At 40.9% G+C, this 16709-nt stretch overlaps 1 protein-coding gene across 1 annotated transcript in view; it reads left to right on the forward strand.

The window, feature by feature from the left end:
• The window catches only part of LOC146628255 (unconventional myosin-IXAb-like), a 160287-nt gene that overhangs the window by 97674 nt on the left and 45904 nt on the right, over nt 1-16709 (forward strand). Inside the window, exons 9-10 of the mRNA XM_085359437.1 lie at nt 7198-7287; nt 15978-16094. Coding sequence (XP_085215563.1) covers nt 7198-7287; nt 15978-16094 — 207 coding nt within the window. The remainder of the gene's footprint in view (nt 1-7197; nt 7288-15977; nt 16095-16709) is intronic.

Genomic DNA, 16709 nt, shown 5'->3' on the forward strand with positions numbered 1-16709 from the left:
AGCCACTTTGCAAGCCACTTTCACCCAAGCTCTTCCTTCTGTTGGTAGCTCCACCCATCCTGTGTTTTCAACATATGCATATGGAAGGGCGTTATAGAACAAAGGAAGTCACTCTTATTTTGACTGTAGTGGCTCTGAGTAAACTACACTTTTGGTGTTAAACAAAGCAGTTGAATGTTTGTTTGTTATTCCTCCTTTTTGTAATCTAATGACTGAGATATTTTATAACCATCTTTTTGTTTTGTTAACATTTAATAATGTAAAATTAACACATTTTAAAAGATGCTCTTGTGTACATACACAGACTGTATAAGAAAGATAGCACCCACTAATTTGCAGGTGTGCTTTTAAAATCCCAACTTAAAAAGCAGAGCATCATGATCATTACCATCTTGTTTCTTAGGAACCACATGTGACCATACAGTATGTTGTCAGCTAAGGCGAGCTAGCTTGGTTAGAAAGGTTCGTCCACAAACTACATCACCCAGACGTAGATACCTACTAAACAGTGCTAACCTTTAGCAACATTTGAGTGCGGGTGAAGCCTGTTACTCTGCTGCGGGCTCTTTCACTCACCTGTTCAGTACTGCATGACTTTAAGCGTCTGTGGAATTTCAACTGCTGGTGACTCTTTAACTCTCCTGGGGAAAATAGAGACCTGCAAAAACATTTACTGGCAGGGTTTATGTGCCACACAGTGTTTATAAGTTTATGAAGTTGAGCTGCATTTGGACTCATTCTTGACGTTGAAATCAGACCATAGACACACACAAACATGCACACACACATACATAGAAAGGACAGCTGAAATACCCACATGCTGCTTGGACGTGTCATTTCCCAGTCCCTGTTACAAACTGCAACAATTAGCCGGATGCGCTTGTTGAGTCGGTGACAAAACAATGTCCGAAGTGTGCCGGAGACTCCTGTCAACAGCACAGCGGGGATGTTATGACTGTGTTCGCCTGTAACATCCAGGCTGGTCTCTTTGTTTCCCCCAGGGATCCAGAGTGGCAGTGCGGCGAGTTGAGCCACATGTAGGCCACATGCTCAGGGCTCAGTTTTTTAAGTTCAAGTTTATTTGGATGTCTGTTATTTGATGCAGAGCCTCTGGCTGTCTGTCTCTTGGGTCTTATAAGATATTCTTAAAAAGCCACGAAGAAAGAGAAGGAAAGAAAGAAAGCACAGTGCTGACCTGAAAGATGGGCTCATAATGAATCCCTGTTTTGAGTGGATCTTAAGCATTAACATTTGTGGTGAGATGCAGTCTTTTGGTTGGATGATGGGAAAATATTATCATTCATTATGTGACCATTGAATCAGGTAGGCAGAGAAGTTTAAAGACTGTGACAGATTAGGTGATCTAAGAGTTTACGTTTAAATACTACTTGTAGTGTTATTTAATGTACACAGTCTAGAAAAATAACAGGACCTGCTGGGAATCAAGATTGAGTTTAAATATTTACCCTTTGAAGCTTGGCAGTAGAACTACAAGCTCCTTGATCTGCCTATGATTTAGATATAGATATACTGAATTAGTATGACCTATGCAAATTGGTGATGTTGTTTCATCCTTGCAAGCTTAGCTTTACGCTAAGAATCTGAATGAGTGTCTAGACTACAGACAGGCACCATCAAAACTCGTTAGCACTTATGTTTTATTGATGGTGCATGGTTTTACTTTAAGGCACTGTGTGAGAGAGTCTGTTAAATGGTTAAAGAGGTTGTTCAGGTCAGCTGAAGGGAGTCTCATGTTGAGTCATGTGAGGCTAGGACTGCTTGAAGGCAAACTCTGGCTCTAAATGAGTCCTAATTTGCATGAATGTCCAGCGTTTGATGTGTAAAATGGTTTCGGGCAGGATGAGGTATGTTTACTGCTGCACTCACTGCTGCTGTGGCATATTAATGCAAAGCACCTTTCAAAGAGAACCTTGTGTAGATTGACGCACAAATGGGAATAAAGCCAAGTGCCACTTCCTGTTTCCTGTGGAGGTGAAACAGGAAGAGGAAGTAGAGCTTGTACAGGCTGATGTACAGTTGACAGACTGGATCCTCTGAGGTCTGGAGTTGAGTAATTTGACCTAACCAGAAACATTTCTGTGCAAACTGGAAACCAGCTTACAGAGAGAAGCTTTCTGTCTGAATAAATGCGCTGAAGCCTGAAACTGCTGATGGTAATTGAATGCTAAAAACAGTTTTTCTTTTGTCTATTTTTTTCTTTTTCTTCTTTATTTTAGACATTCGCTATTTATTTTGCTTTTTAATTGCTGCATTTAGTTTTGAATATGAAAACCAGCTGTCTAACGTTTGCGTTCTGCCCTTACAATAACCAGTTGCCACAGTTTATTCTTATATCTGATGTTAACTTACTAACAGCATCAGATATTAATCTACTCTGGACATTTACGATAAGAGGATAGATATCTTTTATTGACTCCAGTAGGGAAACTCATTCTCTGCATTTAACTCATCCTTCTGTAAGTACAAGGAGCAGTGGGATCAACTCCAGATGTAAGCTTGGTCGCAGTAACAGAAGACTCAACCTTGCATGTTTTTGCTGGCAGGCAAACCTGGGGCTCCTGGAGGAAACTGCAAACTGCAAACAGAGGGGCCCTGTAAGCATCCAGGACCCTTTTTCAAACCCAAAGCAGCTATCGTGTTGTTTTGGGTTTTGATATGTAATAAAAAGATCTCCATTAGGACACAGACGGGCTACCAGGTGTCACTTTTAGCCCAGTTCAAATGATCTTTGAACCATGATAGTGTGTCTGCATAGGAGAAAACGTATGTGAGATGCATGGCACTGCGTTACTGTGTGTTTCTCCAGGCATTTGATTACAGTGAAGCATTCTGGGGATCCAACAATGTGTGCAATCTTTCAATAAACAGCACGTAGCTTGATGGGGAGGACTCTCTGTGTAGGTTAAAGTGGACCTGGACAGATCAAAAAAGGCTGCAGATTATTAAATTGTGTCTTGTCAGCAGGATGCTAAAGTACCAATAATAGTCCAGTTACCACAGACTGATTGGTTCACACATTTTTGACACTGCCTACAACAGGTTGACGATGGTCTACACTGCTTTGCATATTATTAATGCAAAATCACACTGTCAATTTAGACATTAATGGTGATAAATAATGTTGACAGGGAAAGCCTAAAGTCCTTTCAAAACAGACCTGGGCATTATACGGCCTCCTGACCACCTCCTGCCCCGTGAGTGTCCCTGACCAGCCCGCCACACATCAACAGGAAGTCAGGACTCAAACCTAAATCTTGCAGTTGTCTTGTTTCGGTTGCCAATTACTCTTTCATACACCCCCCCCCACCAGAAATTCTGTTTCAGGGTGAAATCACAATATAACTTGGTTGCTTTTATTTTGAAGGCTACTGAAAGTTTTCTTTACACTCATGCATCTGCAGTCTCACTGTGGAAGCAATGGAACTGACGCTCATGAGAAGTGTGTTTTCTAGCCCCAACAGGCTTTAGCTGACACGCACAAAAAGATAGATTGATGCCGCATGCAGAGTTTTTAACAAACACATAAACCGCTAAGTATTCGTTTACTGAAGTCAGAGGTAAAGCCATCTGCTTGGTTTGTGGAGAGCAGATTACCATGTTTAAGGATTACAATTTGAATTATCATTATGAGACTAAACATTCAGAGAAATACAAGAACTTGACCGATGCAGAGTGGAAACAGTGGAAACACATTTGAACCTTTACTAGCAAAGCTGCTATGGAGTATGGTGCTAGAGTATAGGACCTGAGAGCAGGAGTTTGAGGGTTTTGGGAGAAGAATGGCAGATTTGAGAGAGAATAGAAGGCACTAGAGGTGGGAATCACCATACATCCCACGATACGATATTATCACAATACTTAACGCACGATACGATATTATTGCAATTTTTAAAAATAGTTTGCAATATTCAGATTCTGTACATAAAGGTAAACTTTATCAATATTCATTTTATCTAATATCAAATTCTCACACTCAGTCTTTCTCTCATTTCAGTCAGTTTTATTGTTGACAAACTGAACGGTTTGTATTACAGTCTAGTCCAACTTAACTGAATGCAACCATCTGGTACAATTATAGCTATTCTGAACAATGCAATTTATGAAAACTATGCAGCCCATTCAGCAACTGAAGAATTTGAAAGTAAATAAACAAAATATAATTTTACATTAAATAAAAAAGTTTAAAACGTAATTAAAATAAAACGTGTCTTAAATTAAAATAAGTAAACTGTCATGTTTATTGCTGCCATAAAAAAGTTAAACATATTTGGACAGTGAAGGAATGTCAGGATTCTTGCTCAGAAAAAGGATCAACATGCTCTGAAGTCAGAGCACAAAAACTTTTTTTGTAACAAAATATCGATTTCTGCTGTCCCTGTATCGATACATTATTAGCAAAAAAAATATCACGATACTACACAGTATCGATTTTTTCCCCCACCCCTAGAAGTAGGGCTGGGCGATATATCGAGTTTTTTAAAAATATCGATATATTTTCATACGAGATATAAGATGTGACAATATCGTTTATATCGATATAGTCTATGTTACGTTATAATTATACTTGTGGAGCCGCAGGTTTGCCTCTCTTTCGTCCACTTTTGTCTCTACGCAACGTTACTCGGCCTCGCCTCTCCTTCACTGAACACAACTCCGCCTCCCCCATAGCTTCACCTGCAGGCAATGACAAGATGAAAGCGGAAAATCTCCGTTAGCGAGTTACCGTGTGTGGGGCTGGGCGGCGTCAACGTGTTAGCGAGCTAACCGCGCTAACGAGCTAACCGCGCTAACGACATGCAGCCCGGAGGGGCTGCACGGCCTAAAATCCTTTCATTTTTTCAAAAATCGACAGTGCACCTTATGTATGAATTCTGGTTGTGCTTACTGACCGCGAACCGATTTTATGTGGTACACAGCGCTCAGCAATCTGTCAAAAAATGTTTTAATATGACTTTGCTAAGCTACGGAGCTGCACCGCTTGATGGATTGTCGGAGGATTACGGCTACCGAGGAGGAGCCTCGCGGAGTGATATGTACTGTGTGTGTATAAGGACCACAAATGGCACCTGTTCAGAGACATGGTGCAGCTGTGAAATCTGTCTCTTTGTTATTACGCTCAGCGTCTATTAGTTTACATTTTGACTGCACAATTGTGAGCTTTTTGTTATGCACAAAAACAACATTGTTTTCTTTTATTTATGGACCATGATTATTTAATATATGCTGATAATTTATTTTTGAGTAATTTCTTCATGTACATCTACGCTGTATGTAAATAAAAGTGCCCGTGTGACAGCTGGGACACAGTGTGACTAAGAACTCTCTTTTTGTTCTTAACTTATGGCTTTAAAAAAAAAAAATCGAGATATATATCTTATATCGCCATCCAGCTAAAAAATATCGAGATATGAATTTTGGGTCATAGCGCCCAGCCCTACCTAGAAGGCACACTTACCTGTGGCTCTACTACAGTAACAGGTGGATATGCCCACCACCTCACAGCTGAAACTTGTGTGAACCTCTAATATGCAGATGCAATATCACTGGCTCATATTTTCCTATAGAGTTCTATTCAGGATTCTTTGTGTGCAATGTCTCTGGAAAACCGTCATGCTCAGATCAGGCGGCTCTGCTGTGTTTGCTTTTACTTTTTGTCCTCACTAGGATCTAAAGGTGCTCCAAAAAAATGGCTGACTTCAGTTCAGAATCACTGGCCCCAAACTGGTGCTTACAAACTTCTGATTATTAGAGTATTAAGATCTGTGATCATGACAGGGCATCGCGCCTGTCACCAAGCAACTAATACATGGAAATGTACCAGTTGAAGACCAATCACTGAGCTGCAGAATAGGCTTTGCTCTTTGTGGAGGGATTACCAGGCAGTGTGAAATGAGGTCTGATTATGCCCCCCGCTCCCCACCAACCCACTCACTGCAGAGTTGACTTGTCCTGCCCCCCCCCAAATTTATGTCAAAGCATTTAGAGGCCACTGACAGAAATAGATCCATAATGGTATTAACTATAACATTGACACCCTTGCTCTTTAAACATGAAGACATCAGGCAGCCTTGCGATGGCTTGTTCTCACATGTATACACACACACGCGGAAACACACACACACACACACACACACACACAGTCTCAGGAGCAGCTGTTCGGCCCACGCCCATAATCCCCGTAGATGGAGGAGATGTGTGCAGTGACATCTGCTTCTCCCAGTGTGGCCCTGTCATCGCTGGTTTGTCTGGGGCCATTTTTAGAGTGAACACAAACTCAAATGGAAAGTCATATAGTACTGTACTGAATATCATGTGTGCTGCTTTTGTGTCAGCTACGTTGGTTAAAAGCGGCAGAGATGTCAGAGTTATGGTCAGCTAAATACATACAGACAATATGTGACAAACACTACAACTGAATCAAACAATCATCTGCGTATAGGTAATAGAACCAAATGGGATTGTCTGTTTTGGACTTGCTGACATTTCATCAAATGAGTGAAAGAGTACCGATTGGGTAAACTTATAAATTAGCTGCATAGTGATATAGCGGTTAGCTTTGTAACCTCACAGCAAGAAGGTCATCAGTTTGAACCTCCCAGCCAGCTGGAGCTGAGTGTGTATGTTCGCCCTGAGCCTGTGTGGGTTTCCTCTGGGTACTCCAGTTTCCTCCCACAGTCCAAAGACACCGCTGGTTCCAAACTGTCCGCGGTTGTATGAATGCTGTGTGAATATATGGTATAATGTGGCTTTAAATGGCTGTAATAGATACCACAAGGGACATATTGGTGAAACATGCATAATGACTAAGTTTAAAAGGCCTTTATTCTGTGTACCTAGTGCAACCTCACTGTGGGAACTGTAGGATACATAGTCAGTCACCATATCTCTGCTCCCATATCTTTGCAATCTGTCTCCTGTAAATCCCCCCAGCTTTGCTGAATGTCTTATTTCATTAGTCTCCTAATCAATGTTATCATCATCATTGCCTGTAAAATAAACAGTAAATCTCATTTCAGGTTACATTTTACTGATAGAGTAGAAGTGATCCTGTGTTATAGCTATTGTGGGTGATATCCCTTTGTCATCACTGATTATTTGTTAATAAGTCCAGTAGTGAGTGCCCTGATGTCTTCCTTGAAAATGACACTTTTATTCTTGCTTTTCTTTTGTGCACAGGTGAAGGAGGAGATGCTTCTTGAAGCACTGACAACCAGGAAGACGGTGACTGTTGGAGAAAGGCTCATAGTGCCCTACAAGCTTGCAGAGGTAACCGCACCAGAGTGAGACACGTGCCCCAAATGCAGTGGCTTTGTCTCACCGTCTAAAGCTGCTAAATCTTCTATGAACCTCTAGTCCTTCGGTGCCACGACACATTTAAGAAAATGCAGCAAAACAATATTCGTCTGTTCTGCTTCTTGATGGCGCTGCTCTGTGGTGTCAGCAGGAGCGTGGCTTCATCACATCCAGTGAGTCTCAGTAAAAGCACGTTGTTGCTGAACGTTTTGTTTTGAAGTGCGTCATCTGTACTGGAGATTCTTTGTTTGTGTTTGCTTGCTTTAGAGTTTGTCTGGGGAGTTTGTTGTGGCATTCTCTTTTGATAGGGGTCTTCCTCTGCAACTTCCTGTTTCCTGTTAAGCCAAGCAGTGGCGGTTTGAGTTAACCATGTTCTTTAGACTCACAGTCTGAAGAATTTACCTCTTTGTTGCCTCTTTTGACCTAGATAAACTCCACTGAAGGGCATCAGAGTGCTGCTGAATATTAATATTCAGTGAAGTTTGCTTATCTCTCCCTCCAAGCTCAGCAAAGCACTGCATAGTCCTGCTCTGTGCTTGTGGCTTCAGGGCCTTTTGTCTGAGGAAGGAAATGCTACACATTGATTGCCTGTAACCCCGTTAAGCTCCACCTCTCCATCTGATCCACAGCCTAGTTTCACCCAACAATGGTTGTTCCCACTCTCCCACACCCCCGTTGCTTCAGTCATGTGTTCTTGTCTTAGGAATGTGCAACCTCCACTGGAATATACAGCACAGAGGCCAGAAACACGATCCTGCCTCAGTCTGTTTGTCTGTCTCTTTCTCCTCCAGTCGCATATGTTTCAAAGCATAAATTCACTTATTTTTGGACTGGCTGTGTGAGACAGGCTCAGACGATGTGATCAGAACTCTATTCCTGGATTAGAGCTGCATTTCTGATTAAATGATGTTCGCTTCTGGCTTCTGGTGTTTTCCCCCTCTGTCCTTGTTGAGGTGGTCGTATCTCGAGAAGAGCAAGAGATAAAAGGATTCACGGGTACCTGCAGAAACCTTCAGGTACTATGTCATCTGTGGAGGAAGTGGTAAAAAAAAATAATAAAAAAACGAAAACAACAGCAGATTAGCATTATAGGAAATCCTCAACTATCCACTCAAAGAAAGAAAAACGTGTCATATATAACATGTTACTTTTAATTTGTGCCAAGATTTATGCAATCCATGGAGACAGGGCAGACTCGGTTTATTGCTCTAATTCAGATTGCGTACAGAACATTGTTATCTATCAAGTAGCAGCACATAACAGATAATGATTACTACTTCGCACTATATATGTAGACCGCAAACATATTTTATTAAAAATATTTTTTTAAAACAATATTAAAATGTTTCATAATGATGAAATTAACATTTAACATTAGATTAATATTACATATATAAATAAGGCACAAGTTTGGACAAACTGGTGGACTTCATGCTAGCTTTAACTCTTTACCCCATAAAGACGACGTTTAACACCTCAGTTTATGTCAATAAAGACGTGGCTCGATGACCATTAGAATAGTTTCTTGGTTTTTCCAAGAAAAACTCTGCACAGGCAGAGACCACCCTCACTAACCTCTGTTCGTTAAACAGGTCTAATACGAAAGAAACCACTCAGTTCAGAAAAAGTGTTTCAAGGGTTACTCCTTGTAGCCTTTCAGGAGGTAAAGAGTTCAGTTTAGCTTTTAGCTAGCTTTACATGGATGTTGCTGCAAATGCACTGTGTCATTCAGCCTGGCCTCTGTAGGGGAATGACCATATTAGGGAGATCTACTCTTCTAGTATCGCACAGGGCCAAGAGCAGAAAAAAACTGTCTGAAAAAATGAGTTTAGAGTCTGAAGCCTGAGGTTTTGGCTCATAGAGTTTGTTTGTCCTCATTATTTGAACGTTTGGCCACATTCAAGATGGGCATCCTCAGCTGTAAGAGTATATGTGTCACAGAGAATAAGGAAAAGTATAATGGATCCACCATAAGCATTATAACAGCGATCCTTAATTCAGCCTTTAAACTAAATCAAATACCAGAGGCCATGCCATTTTCCGCATGTCATCCCCCCACACTCTTTCCCCAGTTTCGTGTCCACTCATTGCGGCATCAGTAAAAGCATAATGCCAGAAAATCACACTCCACGTAAAATTAGAAGTGAAAACCTGCCCCGATCTGACGGAGGGTCGTGGGAGCGAGTCGAGGCCACCTGTGGAATCCATAACACGCCTGTTTTTATACAAAGGAAATGTGGAAAAAAGAACCTGGCAAATGTTGCTGGTTCTTCTCAGAAATGATTTCTTCCTGCTTGGATAAGAAAGGTTGAGAAAATGTGCTAGGCAGCTGTCCCATCCACCCGCAGTGGAGGTGGGGAAATTTGGATGAGGTGTTCGACCTGCTGAACCTCAGCAAGCTGCGGATTGGAAGATGTTGGTTTTCTAACTTTATCGCAGACAGTCCCGAACCTGAGTGGACGATCTCTGGTTGAATCATGTAGCTCTTGGGGTTTATCATAGAGGAATAATGAGAGTAAAAGTAAAACCCAGCTCAAGCAGGAAGATTGTGCTTGGCAGCTATTGTTCTGTCATTCAAGCTTCCTCAAGAAGTTACTTACTACTACTACTATGACTTACTACTCCTACTACTTAAGCTGGCTGTGCCACAAATAGAGAAATAGTGCAATTACTGTTCGTCATGTCTAACTAAATGTTAAAGTTTCACATTCAAAAATATGTTTTGGACATTGTTTATAAACATGCATATTCAGAGTTTGACAGATTGTTTTCAGATTCTTTTGCTGAAAGTAGAACATTTCTTTCAGCAGAAATCTGTTTTGAGCTGCAGATTTTTTACTATCTTAGTTGTACGTAGTTTAAACATAGTTTAAAAGCCAGTCACACAAAAAGGTAACTCACACAAGTTTGGTGTGGAAATTTGAAGCCTGCATTGAGCAGTATCTCAGTAACATTTCAACCATCTTTATATATACATTAGCTGTCAGACGTAAGCTAATAGTGAAAGCAGGATATTTTTTTTTACGTTTTTTAAGTTGTGAAACGTAAAGAAAAAAGAAGGGTTGTTGGTCAAGAATGTGATGTCATAAAAAGGGGGTACGGTCATCTCAGGCACACAGGCCATCTGCTGCTCAAAAATACTGTTTTGTAACAAAAGAAATAAAGAAAAAAGATTTTGTTTGACATCAAGGCTCCAGCCCGGTCACGACCCTCAATTGGATGAGCAGGAAAAAATTAATGGACTTTATTAAATAGCTGTTATTATAGATATCCTTTGTTATCCAAGCTGGATGCACATAACTCTGACCCCAGTGTGATTTAGTCTGGGTTTAGAAGCGAGTGTGTACATGTGTGAGATCTTGATTGCATGCATGTGTGTGTGTGTCTGTAAGCATGCGTGGGTCCATGCTGGTCACGATAAGGCAAGCGGTTTGACAATTTTGATGTGGCTACAGATTATTTGACTCTACCACTTCCTTCTTCCTGTTTGAAAGACAGACATATTGAAAGAGAAGTGTATGTGCGGGGATCAGGCGTTGATGGTGGGGAATAATCAGACCCTCATTCAAATGGCTTCCATTCATCTATGAGGCGTCACTTTATGATAGTTTTAAGCTATATGATGATGAGAAGTATAAAACCACTCCCCTATTGGTGATGGATTGTAAAATGCATCAAAAACACCCAGTAAACATACATATATGGGCACTGACACAGATAACAAGTACATAAATGCAAATGAAAAACATATGCATACTGGCATATTGTGGTGAAATACCTAGATAAAACATCCTGCAGCGAGGAAGCTAGCAGGCCACGTGCAGTGTGAGCTCATGCTGGTGTTTCACGCCTCCTGTGGTTTTTCAAGGAGGAGGAACGAGAGAAAGAGATGGAGACAGAGAAAACAACAAGTTCCCCTTCCAGGGCTTTATAATCAGAAACACCAGCTAAGACCCAGTTTAACAGTCCGTATTGCTGCACTTTCCAAAAGCCTCCGATAAAGTCCTGCTAATTATTTCATCTGTTGCTTAGGTGGGCATTGAGTGAAACATTTTCTACGCATTTGCTTCCAGCCATATTCCCTTCTAGTTCCTAACTTGTCCCATTTTTATGAATAATTAAGTGACATGGCAAAATACAGAGACGACACGTGCTCAGTGGGCATGTCAAATGTTCACTTCAGATCTGCCAATCCCAAGTTCCTGCTGCAGCAATTAAATTGTGATTCTTTTTGTATTATTCATATCAATCTTACATAAGTCTGTGGGCACAGAAACGTCACAGGCCTGCCTGCTAAAAATATATCACAAGCAATCAATAATGTAAAAGAGAGGAGGCAGCTTTTAAAAATGCACGTTTTTGCTTCATCATAGTGGTTTGCTGCAAGACTTTCAGTCCTTCGTGCATCTGCGTTGGTGTGCTCGGCCTCTGCAGTTATTAAAATAGTGGTTAGAATAGGCCCAAAAAACTTTTAGTAGAAACTATCATCTCTTATGGTTTCAGCTAGCCCACAGATATCAACAATAAGTGTATGATCTGAGAGGAGAACACTAACATAGCAGCAAAGCAAAAAGACATACTCGGAGACCAACACCCCTGCTGAGAAAAACATGCCCTCCTTTGGAAGAACACCTAGCTAACCCTCTAAATGTTTTTGACACCTCCCTCATGGTAATCAGTAGTAACCTTTACTCTCATAGGAAGTCATTTCAACTGCTCCCCTCAAAGCTGAGAAAGGCTTAATTTGTGAGCCTGCACCAGCAGTTATTTTACTTCTTGCTGCTCGAAGGCAATGAATGCCATTGATATTCTGAAGACAGTGGATCGCCGTGCTCCTAATTGCTAGGTAGCAAACTGCTATAGTTAGCTAACAATACTGGTAGCTTTCTGATTTATCTACATTCTGCATATAACTGTTATAGGACTAAAACTGCATGTGTAGGAATACTGAGTGTCCAGATCCTATCTGCCAGAATCTAGTTTTTATCTCAATAAATGCTTAGCTAGCCTGGTATTAGTGCATCCCATAAAAAAATGGTAAATGTTCGATCATTCCAGTCTGCCTGCCAGGAATATTTGGGGTTACTATCTTGCCCAAGGATATTTGGGCTGCTCTCCGATGCATCCACTGGAGCATGACTGTGTATGAATGTTACATAGAAAGCACTTAAACATGTTGTATCCATCACTTTATAAAACGAGAGTAGAAAAGGACTGTATAAGAATAACTGGTTCTGCTGAAGGTTTCCTCCTGTTAAAAGGGAGTTTTTCCTTACCACTGTCACTAAGTGCCTGATCATAGGGGGTCTTCTGATTGTTGGGGTATTCTCTTAATTAACGTAGGGTCTTTACCTTACAATATAAAGTACCTTGAGGCAACTTTTTTTTAGGCATTATATATGTTGAATTGTGAAGTTGACTGACTTGAATTTGCCATAGGGCTTTTCGATAGTCACATGACATAAGGCTCTGTGAGGGATAAACCTACATCAAGATGAGAGAGTTATTTACAACAACACAACTGATTCTGTGATTCTTTTTGATTGTCCCATAGATGAAATCCTCTCTGATTGGATCACACTTAGCAGCCTTTTCGGATTGGGGTATTGCACAAATATTTTGGGGTTCCTGGCATAAAAATATTTGACCTAGCTGAAGCAGATTTCCTTTGTGTCATTACACTCCCTGTTCAATCATAACACTTATTAGTGACAGAGAACATGCTCTGGTGTCCAAGTCAGGTCTGCTTATGTTAGCTTAGCATGATTTTCATCGTCTCTAAAGAGAAAGAATAGTTGCTGTTTTGCTCATTGAGGCACAGTGGGTTGGGTTTTTTTAATGGATCACAAAGTGAACTATAAAAAATGTTGTGCAAATACTAATCTGTAGGTCTGGAGATACTTAAGGCTCTGGCTCATGACTGAAAACTCCAAAAGTATTACAGCACTGTGCACAGCGAGCCTACAAAACATAAGACCACTAACTCTGAGCAGACAGGGAACTTAAACAGGGGCTCTGTTTGCCCTTTAAATACAAAGTGGCTGTTGTTATACTGCCTAACAGTTTATTCATAACAGGAGCCTCGGGTACATTGCCTTTTCTAAGTTACAGTAGCACAGCCACTGATAGGCTGTTAACATTGATGGTAACTTACTCAATCTTACTCAAGCAAGTAGCTCGATTATTTTTCCTTAAGCAACTTCTGATTGTTGACTGCTGGCTCTTTTCAGTTGCCTGTTGCTGTAATTATACATCCTGATGTTTTGATGCCTAAAAATAAAATAACCATGTTATACATTAATGGAACAAAGGTTATTAATTTAGGTTTGAAATAAGAGGATTGATCCTCACGTGTCTGTAACATTAAATCACTCAATACTGTAAACTGCAAAGCTGCTACGCTGGTCATTTTAAACCACTTCAAGGTCACTTTAAATGATTCAACTGTAAATTGGAAACTTAGACTGTTATTGATCCTTTTTACCCTAATTTTAAAATGTATATTTATTCCTTTTATCTTTACCTCAGTCTTAAGTGTATATTTATTCTTATTCTTCTTATATTTATTGTTGTTTTTTGCACTGAATGGAACTGGAGCCTTGTCGCACGTCTCTCTATATACTGTACTGTATATAGCAGAGATGACAATAAAGTTAACTTTGACTTTGATTATGCTTAGGATCAATGCTAGCAACTAGAGAAAAACTAGCAATGCATTGCAAAAACACAATGCCAGTCACCTCTGCTCATCTAAATAATAATAATAAATCATGATCATATACACTTAGTGTCCATTATATTTGGTAGTACCACGTTGGATCTCTGGTTACTGCAGATTTGTTGACTGCACATCCATGATGCAAATCTCCTGCTCTGCCACATCCTAAAGATGCTCTGTTGGTGTTAGGGCCGAGAGGGCCAGGCTGTGTGTGTGCACTCAAATGCAGACACAGAGGGAGGCAAAACGGGCGTGAACACAGTGCTTTATTTACAGTGCCTAGTGAACTTACAAAGCAGGAAACTGTGGAAGCTATGAACTGTGAATTGTGAGGCCAAACTATGAACATGAAACTCTGAGTGCTATGACTAGGTGCTAGATTTCACGGATGGATCCTGGGAATGGAAAAAGGGGCAGCGGCTTGGATGGAGGTACGCAGTCAGCGTTGTAGTTTAAAGTGTCATGCGAGGAGGGGGTGTCCAAGGGGTTCCGGGTGAGGAGTATCCAGAGAGGATCCAGAATATACTTGGAGTGAGGGACTTGGCAGGGAGGCAGGCAGGTGTAGTCCAATGATGGAAAGGAAGCAACCAGATGACAGAACCAGCATCCAGGCGGAGATGTGAGTAGTTTAGCTTGGGAAGTGCGACTGACAGGTGGGTCCTATGACAAAGAAAACACGGTGAGGAGAAAAGCAGTAGTTAAGGGGCTCTCACAAGGGCTTGGCGGCGTAGCACTAACGTGAGTTAGCAAAAGATCTGGCAGAGGTCTGTTGTGAATGCTGGTCTTATATGCTGGTGACTTGATTGGAACCAGGTGTGGAAGCTGATTGGAGTCTCTGCCTGAAGGTGGAGCCCAGCGGAGTGGAAAAACCCCGTACTCACCCGGACCATGACAGTTGGATTAAAATCTGGTGACTGCGGAAGTCGTTTTAAAACCGTGAACTCACTCTCATGTTCAGGAAACCAGTTTAAGATGATCTGAGCTTTGTGACGTGGTGTGTTATCCCACCAGAAGATTGGGTGCACTTTGTTCATACGGCAACAGACATGAGCATCAAATATACTCAGGTAGGCTGTGATGTTTAAAGGATGCTCAGTTGGCACTAAGGGTCAGGAAAAATTCCCCAGACAATTACACTACCAGCACCAGCCTGACCTGATGATACAAGGCAGGATGGATCCATGCTTTCATGCTGTTCACACCAAATTCTGACACTACGGTCTGACTGTTGCAGCAATGTTTGTTGTTGCACCAACAACCATGCCACATTAAAAGTACTTAAATGACTTCTCTGCCCCGTTCTAATGCTCAGTTTGAACTTCAGCAGGTTGTCTTGATCGTGTCCACTGGCTGAATTGATATCTGTATTAACTAGCAGCTGAACGAGTTTACACATAAAATGTCTTTGCGTGCATATTCAGTACTTTTGTGTGCATAGAGATTAAGCTAAGAAGACCATAACATCAGTCATTTAAAGTTGGAGCTTCTGGTATGTAGATTATTCTTGCAGTCAGGCTAACTTCTTTCCTGTGCTTTGAGTCTTTAGGCAGATCAAAGTTAATGTTTGAATAAATGTTGTTGTTTTCAGAAAAATCTGGATGAGGTTTTTGTTGCAGCCATCGCCAAATTATGAGCAGTTTTTGATTTAAAACACCATCCACTGATTCATTTTTCTCCATTGCTTTTCTGTCTGTTTAATCTCTTCCATCAAATGTTTCAGCTGCAGCAGGATTTTATTAGAACGTTTTCTCTGCCCACTTTACACATTTAACATTACAATGATCCAGTAACAGAACAAGTGGGGAAAAAAAGCTAAAAAAGTTACTTGAGCAAGACTGTGAGTGAAAGCGGTAAACATCCACAGAGCTAGCTTCTGTTTCAGATTATAAAATCCATATGTTTTTGATCACGTTGTTTGTCTGTGTGTGTGTTTGTTTGTGTGTAGGCAGGCACAGTGAGGGACTCCATGGCCAAGTCACTGTACAGCGCGCTGTTTGACTGGATTGTGTTCAGGACCAACCATGCCCTGCTGAACAACAAGGACCTGGAGGACAGTTCAAAGGTAGGAATGAAAACACACTCCACGAACACAGAGTCAGACACCTTTAACAAGGTCTAAACTGGATATCTCTGATTAGATCGCCTTTCCTCCAGTTATTGTCGTCTTGATTTCACCTGTGTGTGTGTGTGTGTGTGTGTGTGTGTGTGTGTGTGTGTGTGTCCAAGTGTCCAAATAAAGTGATCTCCCTCAAAATTCATATTAGAAATATCCTTCAAATATTGTCATTAATAATATTAGTTAGGTTACACCACCGGCTCATACCCTTAAATGGAACAGAGCTGTTATGAACTGTAGTAATTAAACCTGATTTTAGTACTTTTGTTAGACAACTATTATTATCATTATTATTATTATTATTATTATTATTATTATTAAACGATTATACCGTTACACTGAGTAAATATTGGCCATGTTGTTCTTTCTTCTATTTCTGTTGCCTTTTGTTTTATTCCTAGAGGCAGAGGGTGTGATATGTGTGTATACGTGTGCGTGTGTGTGTGTGTTGGCAGCTGGCAAGCCAAACCCAGTGGGTGCATCGAAGGAATTGGTAAACAGATCGTTGTGTGTGTGTGTGTGTATGCTAGGAACATTTGGGCAGATGGCATCAAGTTCCCT

This window comes from Diplotaxodon limnothrissa, linkage group LG7, assembly GCF_057381915.1.
Source record: "Diplotaxodon limnothrissa isolate DT_005_m linkage group LG7, D_limnothrissa_male_GT1.1, whole genome shotgun sequence".
Taxonomy (NCBI): domain Eukaryota; kingdom Metazoa; phylum Chordata; class Actinopteri; order Cichliformes; family Cichlidae; genus Diplotaxodon; species Diplotaxodon limnothrissa.